This window comes from Pongo abelii, chromosome 10 (assembly GCF_028885655.2).
Source record: "Pongo abelii isolate AG06213 chromosome 10, NHGRI_mPonAbe1-v2.0_pri, whole genome shotgun sequence".
Taxonomy (NCBI): Eukaryota; Metazoa; Chordata; class Mammalia; order Primates; family Hominidae; genus Pongo; species Pongo abelii.
In genome coordinates, this window is record NC_071995.2 from 55,321,593 (window position 1) to 55,334,842 (window position 13,250).

Below are 13,250 nucleotides of genomic sequence, written 5' to 3' on the forward strand. Positions count from 1 at the left end.
GGAGGGAGGGAGGTGTAGTTATAAAAGGGCAACAAGAAAGATCCTTGTGGGGATGGAACTGTTCTGCATCTCCACAGTGATGGTGGATACACACATTATGAAATTCAAATACCGACATACACAAATACAAATACATGTAAAACTGGACAAATCTGAATAAACTAAATTTTACCAATAGCTACTTCCTAACTTTAATATTGTACTATAGTTATGTGATGTTATCAATGGAAGACACTGAGTAAAACGATATCATAGGATATTCCTATACTCTTTTTGCAACTTCCTATAAATCTATACTTGTTTCACAATGAAAAGTTAAAATAAATGACTGATAAATGATACAAATTATAGAATCTGTAAAGACACTTGAAAAGTTATTACCACTATATTCCACATGTGCAAAGAGCTATAGTAAAAAGTGAGTGGCCAGGCCCTGTGGCTCAAGCCTGTAATCCCAGCACTGTGGGAGGCTGAGGTGGGTGGATTACCTGAGGTCAGGAGTTTGAGATCAGCCTGGCCAACATAGCGAAATCCTGTCTCTACTAAAAATACAAAAAATTAGCCAGGTGTGGTGGTGGGCACCTGTAATCCCAGCAATTTGGGAGGCCGAGGCAGGAGAATCGCTTCAACCCAGGAGGTGGAGGTTGCAGTGAGCCGAGATCATGCCATTGCACTCCAGCCTGGGCAACAAGAGCAAAACTCCGTCTCAAAAAAAAAAAAAAAAAAAAAGTGAGCATGTCAGGTAGAAGTAAAAAAAAAAAAAAAATCTTTGAATTGTTTGAGATTAAAAATACACTATATGGGACTAACAACAGATTAGAAATTACATAAGAAAAAATCAGGGGAAAAATTTTGAGAACATAGCAATAGAACTACCCGAAACAGAAACAAGAAAAAATAAATATTGAAATAAAATGCATAGCTGGGCATGGTGGCTCATATCTGTAATCCCACCACTTTGGGAGGCAGAGGTGGGAAGACTGCTTGAGCCCAGGAGTTGCAGGCCAGTTTAGACAATAAAGCAAGACTCCAACTCTACAAAAAAAATTTTTTTTAATTTTAATAAATTCTCCTGGTATGCCTGTAGTCTCAGCTATTTGAGGGGCTGAGGTAGGAGGACTGCTTCAGCCCAGAAGGTCGAAGCTGCAGTGAGCTGGGATCCTGCCACTGCATTCCAGCCTGGGCAACAGAGGGAGATTTCATCTCAAAAAAAAAAAGGCCTACCTAATACATCTGTCAGTGTATTTTTCAAAGAAGAGAAAGTGAAAAAAATTTAAAGAAATAATAATTTAAAAGTTTCCAAACTGGAGTATAATTATAAACACACAGATCCAAGAAGCTCAATGAACCATACCAAGGCACATCATTACCAGAACATTTATATATATATATATTTTTTGAGACAGGGTCTTGCTCTGTCGCCCCAGGCTGGAGTGTAGTGATGCGATCTTGACTCACTGCAACCTCCACCTCCCGGGTTCAAGCGATTCTCATACCTCAGCCTCCCTAGTAGCTGGGACCACAGGCACGCACCACCACGCCTGGCTAACTTTTTTATTTTTAGTAGAGAGAGGGTTTTGCCATGTTGGCCAGGCTGGTCTCAAACTCCTGGCCTCAAGTAATCCACCAGCCTTGGCCTCCCAAAGTGCTGGGATTACAGGTGTGAGCCACCATGCATGGCTCTCTTATTTTTCTAAGAGATGACATCTCGCTGTGTTGCCCAGTCTGGAGCTCAATGGCTATTCACAGGCACGATCATAGTGTTCTACAACCTCAAACTCCTATGCTCAAGTGATCCTCCTACCTCAGGCCTCCCAAGTAGCTGAGACTACAGGCTTCATGAACCACCACACCCAGCTAAGGGAAAATCTTAAAAGCAGCCAGAGCAAAAGGACACAAATAACAGCGGTTTCCAACCTTTTTGGCACCAGGGACCAGTTTTGTGGAAGACAAATTTTCCATGGACAGTAAGGGGATGGTTTCAGGATGAAACTGTTCCACCTCAGATCATCAGGCATCAGATTTGCCTAAGGATTATACAACCTAGATCCCTCACATGCACAGTTCACAATAGAGTTCACACTCCTGTGAGAATCTAATGCCACTGCTGACCTCACAGGAGGCTGAGTTCAGGGGGTAATGTTCACTCGCCTGCCGCTTACCTCTTGGACCAGCACTGGTCCATGGCCCAGTGACTGGGGAACCCTGACATATAGAAGAACAAAGATAAAGATGACAACAGAATTTTTTCTCTCTTTTTTTTATTTTTGAGATGGAGTTTCGCTCTTGTTGCCCAGGCTGGAGTGCAATGGCGCGATCTCGGCTCACCACAACCTCCGCCTCATTGGAAGCTATTCAAGCCCAAAGACAATGAAGTATCTTAAAAAACTAAGGCCGAATGTGGTGGCTCATGTCTACAATCCCACCACTTTGGGAGCCCAGCAGTTCAAGTCTATAGTACACTTTTTTTTTTTTTTTTGCTAGAGTCTCGCTCTGTCGCCCAGGCTGGAGTGCAGTGGCGTGATCTCGGCTCACTGCAAGCTCCGCCTCTTGGGTTCACGCCATTCTCCTGCCTCAGCCTCCGGAGTAGCTGGGACTACAGGCGCCTACCACCACGCCCAGCTAATATTTTGTATTTTTAGTAGAGACGGGGTTTCACCATGTTAGCCAGCATGGTCTCAATCTCCTGACCTCGTGATCCACCCGCCTTGGCCTCCCAGAGTGCTGGGATTACAGGCGTCAGCCACTGCGCCCAGCATTTTTTTTTTTTTTCCAGAAGGAGTCTTACTCTGTCGCCCAAGCTGGAGTGCAATGGTGCGATCTTGGCTCACTGCAACCTCCGTTTCCCAGGTTCAAGCAATTCTCCTGCCTCTGCCTCCCCAGTAGCTGGGACTACAGGCACCTACCAACACGCCCGGCTAATTTTGGAATTTTTAGTAGAAACGGGGTTTCACCATATTGGTCAGACCGGTCTAGAACTCCTGACCTCAGGTAATCCACCTGCCTTGGCCTCCCAAGTGCTGGGATTACAGGCATAAGCCAGGATGCCCAGCCTATATATAGTACACTTGAACTCGTAGTGCCTGTGAGTAGCCACTATACTCCAGCCTGGGCAACACAGCAAGACCTCATCTCTAAAAAAATAAAATAAAACAAAATAACATAAAGATTATCCAGTTTGGGGAACAAAAAGAAAAAAGAATGAAGAAAAATGAACAAAGTCTGAGAGACCTGTGGGACGCCATCAAGCATACTAACAAATACATACTAGGAGTCCTATGAGAGGATAAAAAGGGGCAAGAATAATATTTAGTAAAATAATGGCCAAAAGCTCAAATTTGATGAAAATCACTAGTCTATACATCCAGGAAGCTCAATAAATTCCAACCAGGAAAAACTCAGAGATCTACACCTAGGCATACAATCAAACTGTTAAAAGACAAAGACAAAGAGAATCTTGAAAGCAGCAAAAGTGTCTTATCACACAAGAGATCCTTATGATAACATATTTTTCATCAGAAACCATGGAAGCTAAAATAATGTAAACCAAGCATTCCCAAAATCCAGCACAACTATCCTTCAAAAACAAAGGAGAAAAAGATATTCTCAGATAAACAGAAAGACATAATTCATCACTAGCAGACCTACTCTATAAGAAATGGCTCTACTCTAGGCTGGGTGTGGTGGCTCATATCTGTAATCCCAACACTTTGGGAGGCCGAGGCGGGCTCCTGAGGTCAGGAGTTTGAGACTAGCCTGGCCAACATGGAAAAATCCCATCTCTACTAAAAATACAAATAATTAGCTGGGTGTGGTGGCATACACCTGTAATCCCAGCCACTCGAGAGGCTGAGGTGTAAGAATCGCTTGAATCCGGGAGGCGGAGGTTAAAGTGAGCCGAGATCGTGCCACTGCACTCCAGCCTGGGTGACAGAGCAAGAGCCTGTCTCAAAAAAAAAAAAAAAGAAAGAAAAGAAATGGCACAGCAGGCGCGGTGGTGGCTCATGCCTGTAATCCCAGCACTTTGGGTGGCTGAGGCCGGCGGATCATTTGAGGTCAGGAGTTCTAGACCAGCCTGGCCAACATGGCGAAACCCCATCTCTACTGAAAATACAAAAATTAGCCAGGCATGGTAGCATGCACTTGTAGTCCCAGCTACTCGGGAGGCCGAGGCAGGAGAATCACTTTAACCCGGGAGGCGGAGGTTGCAGTGAGTTAACTGAGATGGCGCATGTATACTTTTAATATGTGCAGTTTACTGTATGTCAACTACACTTCAATAAAGGTCTTTTTTGTAAAAGACAGAGAAAGAAAAATAGGACAAATGTATTAATGCTGGCCACTCAATAACTGATATGATAGTACTGCAATTAATGTAATCTGTATATAAGCATTTAAATGCACCAAGAAAGGTCTTATAAGAAACTCTAATAAGGCTTCTTAAAGGTGAAAATACCTGTGAACAGTATCTCAAGCGGGAAGAAATCAAGAGATTTCTGTTATCTATATTAATCACCTCTTAAGAAAGAATTCCCTAGTTATACATATTTACCTTATATGGATATTCATGCAAATACATTTTAACTATTTCAAAATGTTTTATCTACTTTATAAAAAATTATAAGGCTGGGCGTGGTGGCTCACGCCTGTAAACCCAGCACTTTGGAAGGCCGAGGCAGGTGGATCACAAGGTCAGGAGTTCGAGACCAGCCTGGCCAACATGGTGAAACCCTGTCTCTACTAAAAATACAAAAAAAATTAGCTGGGCATGGTGGTGGGCGCCTGTAATCCCAGCATCTAGGGAGGCTGAGGCAGGAGAATCATTTGAACTCAGGAGGCAGAGGTTGCTGAGATCGCGCCATTGCACTCCAGCCTGGGCCATAGGGCAAGACTCCGTTTCAAAAAAAAAAAAAAATTAGAGCCGGGTGCGGTGGCTCATGCCTGTAATCCCAGCACTTTGAGGCTGAGGCGGCCAGGTCACCTAAGGTCGGGAGTTCGAGACCAGCCTGACCAACATGGAGAAACCCCGCCTCTATTAAAAATACAAAACTAGCCGGGCATGGTGGTGCATGCCTGTAATCCCAGCAACTCGGGAAGCTGAGGAAGGAGAATTGCTTGAACCTGGGAGCGGAGGTTGCGGTGAGTTGAGATGGCGCCACTGCACTCCAGCCTTGGCAACAAGAGCAAAACGTCATCTCAAAAAAAAAAAGGTGATCTGCCCACCTCAGCCTCCCAAAGTGCTGGGATTACAGGTGTGAGCCACCTCACCCAGCACTGAACTCACTCTTGATAGACTCCCTGCATCTCAGTTTCTTCACCTACTAAATGGGTACAATAACACTTCCAACACCATGGAGTTGTGTGAGGATTAAATGAGAACAGATGTATAACACTTAATTTGTTGCCTGGAACACAGAAAGTGCTCCATAAATGTTATCTATTATTACCTGAATAAATGCTCAGCCTCCATGAGTCCAGTGCTGGAATGGCATCGCATATAAGAAACAAGTCTAACCTCTGGAGGAGGAGGGGGGCGGAAAAAAAAAAACAAGTTAAAAGCAATTTTAAACCTTAATATATTAGATCCAATTCAAAATCCACAGCAGCACCTGTTAATACCATCTTTCCCAATTTCTTCGGCTCACAATGTTTCCCCTAACACTGCCCCTGCCCTGAACCCTCTATATCCATTCCCACTGTCAATTTACAATAAAAAACCCTGCATTCTGTTCCTCTCTACATTGACTCCCTCTTTGTATGAGCAGTTCTTGGCCTACCACTTTCTAACATAAATTAATCACCCAGTCTATTCCCTGAAATTCTTCAGCTGTTTTTTACTCATTAAAAGGAGTAGTCTAGGCCAGGCACGGTGGCTCACGCCTGTAATCTCAGCACTTTGGGTGGCCGAGGCGGGTGGATCACTTGAGGTTAGGAGTTCAAGACCAGTCTGGTCAACATGGTGAAACCTTGTCTCTACTAAAAATACAAAAAATTAGCCAGGCGCGGTGGCATGTGCCTGTAATCCTAGCTGCTGGGGAGGCTGAGGCAGGAGACTCACTTGAACCCGGGAGGCGGAGGTTGCAGTGAGCCGAGATCGCACCACTGCACTCCAGCCCGGGGGACAGAGTGAGACTCCGTCTCAAAAAAATAAATAAATAAATAAAATAAAAAATAAAAAAATAAAAAGAGTAGTCTAGGCTGGGCACGGTGGCTCACGCCTGTAATCCCAGCACTTTGGGAGGCCCAGGCAGGTGGATCACAAGGTCAGGAGTTCAAGACCAGCCTGGCAAAGATGGTGAAACCCCGTCTCTATTAAAAAAACACAAAAATTAGCCGAGTGTGGTGGCGGGCGCCTGTAATCGCAGCTACTCAGAAGGCTGAGCCAGAGAATTGCTTGAACCCAGCAGGCAGAGGGTGCAGTGAGCTGAGATCATACCACTGCACTCCAGGCTGGGTGACAGAGTTAGACTCTGTCTCAAAAAAAAAAAGAGTAGTCTAGGCTGGGCATGGTGACTCACACCTGTAACCCCAGCACTTTACTTTGGGAGGCCAAGGCAGGTGGATCACCTACTGTCAGAAGTTCCAGATCAGCCTGGCCAATATGGTGAAACACCATCTCTACTAAAAATACAACAAATTAGCTGGGCAAGGTGGCATGCACCTGTAATCTCAGCTACTTGGGAGGCTGAGGGAGGAGAATGGCTTGAACCCAGGAGGCAGAAATTGCAGTGAGCCGAGATCACACCATTGCACTCCAGCCTGGGCAGCAAGAGCAAAACTCCATCTCAAAAAAAAAAAAAAAAAATCGTCTAGAACTGAGCAAACAAAACTAGGATCTCTCTTAATAGATGAGAAGCAGAAGTGAAAAGAGGCCAGAGGCAGAATTTTATTCTGTGAATATAAGTAGGCATTGCAAGTACATAATTTAGTATCTCTTCACCCTAAAAGCAGTAGTTATTATTATTACAAGACCCTGAGGGCTGGCTGTTTAATCTATTTCAGGAGGCCACCATTGGAACCCTTAATATGCCCAAGTCAGTCTGTATTCTTGGAAGCCTTCAAAACACCCAAGCCCTACTGTGTTCTATGCTAAAGTGAGAATATCCCTAACTCACCATTTTGTTTTATAACCCTGTTCCACAAATACCACATCATCAAAGTCTGCCCTCTTGATATCTTAACAAAGGTTTCTATGAAAAAGTTCTAGTTTTTTTTTATAGCCTCTGCACATCACGGTTTTGACGTTAGGAATGTGGAGTAGTTGGCTAAAGTTGCGAAGGAATGGCCAGAGGATATTGCCTTTCCCCTTTTCACCACTAGTGCTGGTCCTAAAACACTCCTCCTGTGGTAAACTTTTTCCCATGAAATACCTTGTTCTCCCCTATGCAAAATATTTACTAGTTTCCTTTCCTCATTGGCACTCAAGCCATGCCCAGATTCATCTAATTTTTAAGCAGGCACAGTGGGTTCACACTAAGAGCTTTGTCACACCAAGAGGTCACTCTCTAACTCTGATTAAGAGAATCAAGAGCAACATAATTTTGACTTTCTTGCCCTAATTGTAATCATATCATAATTAAAAGTGAAATACTGTGGGCCGGGCACGGTGGCTCACGCCTATAATCCCAGCACTTTGGGAGGCTAAGGCAGGCGAATCACGAGGTCAGGAGTTCGAGACCAGGCTGGCCAACATGGTGAAACCCCGTCTCTACTAAAAATACAAAAATTAGCTGGGCATGGTGGCGGGCACCTGTAATTCCAGCTACTCAGGAGGCTGAAGCAGGAAAATCGCTTGAAACCGGTCGGAGGGGGAGGTGGGCAGGGGAGAGGGGCAGAGGTTGTAGTGAGCCAAAATCACACCACTTCACTCCAGCAGCCTGGGCGAAAGAGCAAGACTCTGCCTCAAAAAAAAAAAAAAGAAATATTTTATTACCTTGTTCGTATCTGTACCTGCAATTCTAAACAGTGTCTGACACATAATAAGCACTGAAACAGTTTTCTAATTGTTTGGTGCATTTACAAAGCTAAGAAGTTACTTCCTCTGAGGTAAACTTGGGTTTCTTAAGGTGTTTAAAACTTATTTGTATAGCCAATAAAATGGCCAAACTGTCAAAACCTTGTTCTTTTCTTCATTCTAACAATCTGCCTTGTATTCTCAGAAATCTCTCTTCCTTTCTTTTTTTTTTTTTGAGACGGAGTCTTACTCTGTCACGCAGGCTGGAGTGCAGGCTGGATCTCGGCTCACTGCAACCTCCACCTCCTGGGTTCAAGCCATTCTCCTGCCTCAACCTCCCAAGTAGGTGGGATTACAGGTGCCTGCCACCATGCCCGGCTAATTTTTATATTTTTAGTAGCAACAGAGTTTCACCATGTTGGTCAGGCTGGTCTCAAACTCCTGACCTCAGGTGATCCGCCCGCCTCAGCCTCCCAAAGTGCTGGGATTACAGGCATGAGCCACCGCACCCAGCCCTCTCTTCCTTTCTCAGAAGGTAAAATTTACACTTGGAAAATAAAATGGCAGTCATATCTGGCAGTTAACTGTTCTCTGCCTCTGTGGGGCCGAAATCCAATCTTCTGAGGCAGCAGCAATTGTCAAAGATCTGGCTACCAGCATAGCATGGAGGAGTGCTTCACAGCTTAGAACCATTTAGGCTAAATTGACCCAAGCAGCAAACACCTATAAGAGAATCACTGCTGATAAGACTTCTATGAAGGATTCCAAATGTCTTAAAGATAACTTCACAGGAGTGGAAAGGAGCTGAACTCAGCCATCTGACTACTGAAGCGTTCTATAAACTTTTAGGCAAGGCACAGTGGCTCACACTTGTAATCCCAGCACTTTGGGAGGCCGAGGTGGGTGGATCAGGAGGTCAGGAGTTTGAGACCAGCCTGGCTGGCGTGGTGAAATACCATCTCTACTAAAAATACAAAAATTAGCCGGGCATGGTGGTGTGCACCTGTAGTCCCAGCTTCTCGGCAGACTGAGGCAGCAGAATCACTTGAACCCGAGAGGTGGAGGTTGCAGTGAGCTGAGATCATGCCACTACACTTCAGCCTGGGCAACAAGTGAGACTCCGTCTCAAAAAATAAAATAAAATAAAATAAAAATAAAGCTTTAATAATGACCCTGTCACCAGAAAAACAGACACTTTGTCCTAGCCTTCTAATCAGCTGTATTTAGCAGCCAACATCCATCTTTTGCAATAAAATGCCACCTCTTAGTTCCTATTGCTATCAAATTATCACAGGTTTAGGCAATAGATAAATCTGAAACTACAGTTAACTTGTCTAGGACCCAAGACAATTAGTAAAACTTACTTGGAGAAGCAGAATAGCCTCTAGTCACCTGAAGACAAGTTTTAAAGATCCTAACAACTGTTAACACTTGGGCACACCAAAATGGCTGTAATCTGAAAAACAGCCACATGTCACTTCTAATGGTGTCATTATACTAAAAGTGACCTTCCCCCTCTGAAAGTTTTTAAAGTAAGCTAAATCTTGAACAATGACTCCTACTCTTCTCTAAAATAGGAGCTATGACAGCTACCTTAATGGGATGCCCGATAAACTCAGGCGGCTCACTGTGCTGACATTCTCACCTCACCTAGGACTTCTGCTGATTCATTCTGATGGGCTGACAAGTCACTGACTTGTCAAAGAATCTTGTTTATTTCACATATAAAAACACTGTCTATTCCAGTGTGGAGATTCCTCAGGGATCTAGAACTAGAAACACCATTTGACCCAGCCATCCCATTACTGGGTATATACCCAAAGGATTATAAATCATGCTGCTATAAAGACACATGCACATGTATGTTTATTGCGGCACTATTCACAATAGCAAAGACTTGGAACCAACCCAAATGTCCAACAATGATAGACTGGATTAAGAAAATGTGGCATATATACACCATGGAATACTATGCAGCCATAAAAAATGATGAGCTCATGTCCTTTGTAGGGACATGGATGAAGCTGGAAACCATCATTCTCAGCAAACTATCGCAAAGACAAAAAACCAAACACCGCATGTTCTCACTCATAAGTGGGAATTGAACAATGAGAACACTTGGACACAGGAAAGGGAACATCACACACCGGGGCCTGTTGTGGGGTGGGGGGATGGGGGAGGGATAGCATTAGGAGATATACCTAATGTAAATGACAAGTTAATGGGTGCAGCACACCATCATGGCACACGTATACATATGTAACAAATCTGCACGTTGTACACATGTACCCTAGAACTTAAAGTATAATAAAAAAATATATATATATATAAAAAAACACTGTCTACTCAAGACAACTACTATCCAGACACCTTCTGCTCCTGCAACAGAGCCCTTCCCTCTCTGACTTCATGGAGCAACTAGCAACAACAAAATATATATGTATATTTCAGGTCAATATTAGTAACTCTCTATAACTAACAAGCCATAAAGGGCTGGAAATAGAGCCCATAAAAGGACCAGAGTGTTAACCCTCAGAAATTGCCAATTTTTCAAAGAGATAAAAATCACCTGGGGAAGAAACAATAGCTTTTCAGCATTAACAGATGTTTGGTATTATTACGGTAATCTGAAAGATAGTTGCTAAGCTGGGACCTGAAAATATCAGTCCCCAGCCACACCAAATAATCATAGAAATATTTAAGTAAGCTTTGTTCTAACATGAACTTCAAAAAAAAAAGACAAGTCAGGGCAATAAGGGCAATAAAAACAAGCAGAAAACATCCATTTCATTTAAAAAGAATGAAAGAGAGAAAGGGAAGGGGAAAAAGAGGAATGATAAAGAACTATGCCCACGTTTAACATGGCCACAGTTATGTGTAGCAATTCCCATAAAGAAGTGCAGTTCATCTCAAAAAAAAAAAAGAGTGCAGTTCATTTCCCCACCTCTTGAATATGAGCTGGCCTTGTGACTTGCTTTAACCATCAGAATGCAGCATGAATGACACTGCGACCACCGAGCCCAGGCCTCAAGAGGCCGTTCAGTTTCCACTCAAAACCTCTTGGAACCTAACCATCATGCAAAGAAGCCAAGCCAGCCTGCAAGAGGCCATACCAACCTACAGGACAGCTCTAGCCCAATGCTAGACATGTGAATGAGGCTATCCAGGTCCAACCAGCCCCTAGCTAACGTGCCAGCTGACCACAAATGAGTGAGCCCAGCCAAAAGCCACGTGGAATAGAGGCAAACTGTGACAGATGAGCCTTGCTCAAATTGCCAACCCACTTAAATCATAAACAAAGAATGCAGCTGACCATTGAACAATATAGGTTTATTACCAATGATAAAAATCGAGCCTCAAGTGAAAATCAGAATTTTGAAAAACATGTAATCACTATGATGAGCTTGACAGTTTCTCAATACTTAAAGACTATTCTGCCAGGCACAGTGGCTCATGCCTGTAATCCCAGAATTTTGGGAGGCTAAGGTAGGTGGATCATTTGGGGTCAGGAGTTCAAGACCAGCCTGGCCAACATGGTGAAACCCCTGACTCTACTAAAAATACAAAAATTAGCTGGGTGTGGTGGCAGGCACCTGTAGTCCCAGCTACTCGGGAGGCTGAGGCAGGAGATCACTTGGACCCGGGAGGTGGAGGTTGCGGTGAGCCAAGATTGAGCTGCTGCATTCCAGCCTGGGCAACAAAGCAAGACTCTGTCTCAAAAAAATAAAAGAAAAAGTGCATGCACAAGCCAGACACAGTGGCTTACACCTGTTATCCCAGCGCTTTGGGAGGCCGAGGCAGGTGGATCTTCTGAAGTCAGGAGTTAGAGACCATCCTGGCCAACATGGTGAAACCCCATCTCTACTAAAAATACAAAAATTAGCCAGACAGGGTGACAGGCGCCTGTAATCCCAGCTACTCAGGAGATTGAGTCAGGAGAATCTCCTGAATCCGAGAGGCAGAGGTTGCAGTGAGCTGAGATCCCACCACTGCACTCCAGCCTGGGCAAGAGAGCAAGATTCCATCTCAAAAACAAAAACAAAAAAAAGTGCATACATATCCCACAATACTCTGCATGCATAAACAAAAATAAGGAAATGTTTTTGGAGATAAGAGTCTCACTCTGTCGCCCAGGCTGGACTGCAGTGACGCCATCTCAGCTCATTGCAACCTGCACCTCCTGGGTTCAAGCAATTCTCATACCTCAGCCTTCCAAATAGCCATGCACCACCACGTCCAGCTAATTTTTATATTTTTAGTAGAGTTGGGAGTTTCACCATGTTGGCCAGGCTGGTCTCAAACTCCTGGCCTCCCAGCCTGACCAAAATGGCGAAACCCCATCTCTACTAAAAATACAAAAATTAGCCGGGCGTGGTGGCAGGCGCTTGTAAATCTCAGCTACTCGGGAGGCTGAGGTAGGAGAATCACCTCAACCCGGGAGGCAGAGGCTGCAGTGAGCTGAGATCACAGCACTGTCCTCCAGTCTGGGCAACAGAGCAGGACTCTGTCTCCAAAAAAAAACTCCTGGCCTCAAGTGATCCACCTGCCTTGGCCTCCCAAAATGCTGGGATTACAGACATAAGCTACTGCAGCCAGCCAAAAATAAGGAAATTCTTGATGTACAATACCTAAAAGCTATATTGCTACGTGAAAAAAGATGCAGAACCATTTTTGTAAAATGGGGGAAAATACACATATACATACTTGCCTTTTTTATGCTTATCAATGCATATGAAGCACAAAAACTGGTAATAATAGTTGCCTCTGGAGAGAGGCATAGGAAGTGACTGGTTTGGGGGTATAAGAGCAAGATGGGGCCGGGCACGGTGGCTCATACCTGTAATCCCAGCACTTTGGGATGGGAGGCTGAGGCAAATGGATCACCTGAGGTTAGGAGTTTGAGACCAGCCTGACCAACATGGTGAAACCTCATCTCTACTAAAAATACAAAACAATTGGCCGGGTGCGGGGGGCTCACGTCTGTAATCCTAGCACTTTGGGAGGCCGAGGTGGGTGGATCACGAAGTCAAGAGATCGAGACCATCCTGGCCAACATTGTGAAATCCCGTATCTACTAAAAATACAAAAATTAGCTGGGCGTGATGGCGCACGCCTGTAGTCCCAGCTACTTGGGAGGCTGAGGCAGGCGAATGGCTTGAACCTGGGAGGCGGAGGTTGTAGTGAGCCAAGATCACACCATTGCACTCCAGCCTGGGTGACAAGAGCGAAACTCAGTCTCAGTCTCAAAAAAAAAAAAGAGCAAGATGGGGCCTGGCATGGTGGCTAACACCTGTTA

The 13,250-nt window shown here is 44.4% G+C and overlaps 1 protein-coding gene across 15 annotated transcripts in view; it reads right to left on the reverse strand.

Annotated features, from left to right (window-relative positions):
• R3HDM2 (R3H domain containing 2) overlaps positions 1-13,250 on the reverse strand; it is a 179,112-nt gene that overhangs the window by 138,394 nt on the left and 27,468 nt on the right. For 12 of the 15 annotated variants that reach the window (XM_024256221.2, XM_024256219.2, XM_024256217.2 and 9 more), the window contains 1 exon segment: positions 5,448-5,517. The exons of the other annotated variants lie outside the window; for them this stretch is intronic. Coding sequence is in view for 2 of the 12 variants with exons in the window: in XM_063711587.1 (XP_063567657.1) it covers positions 5,448-5,517 (70 nt within the window). In the remaining 10 variants the exon portion in view is untranslated. 15 annotated transcript variants of the gene reach the window in all.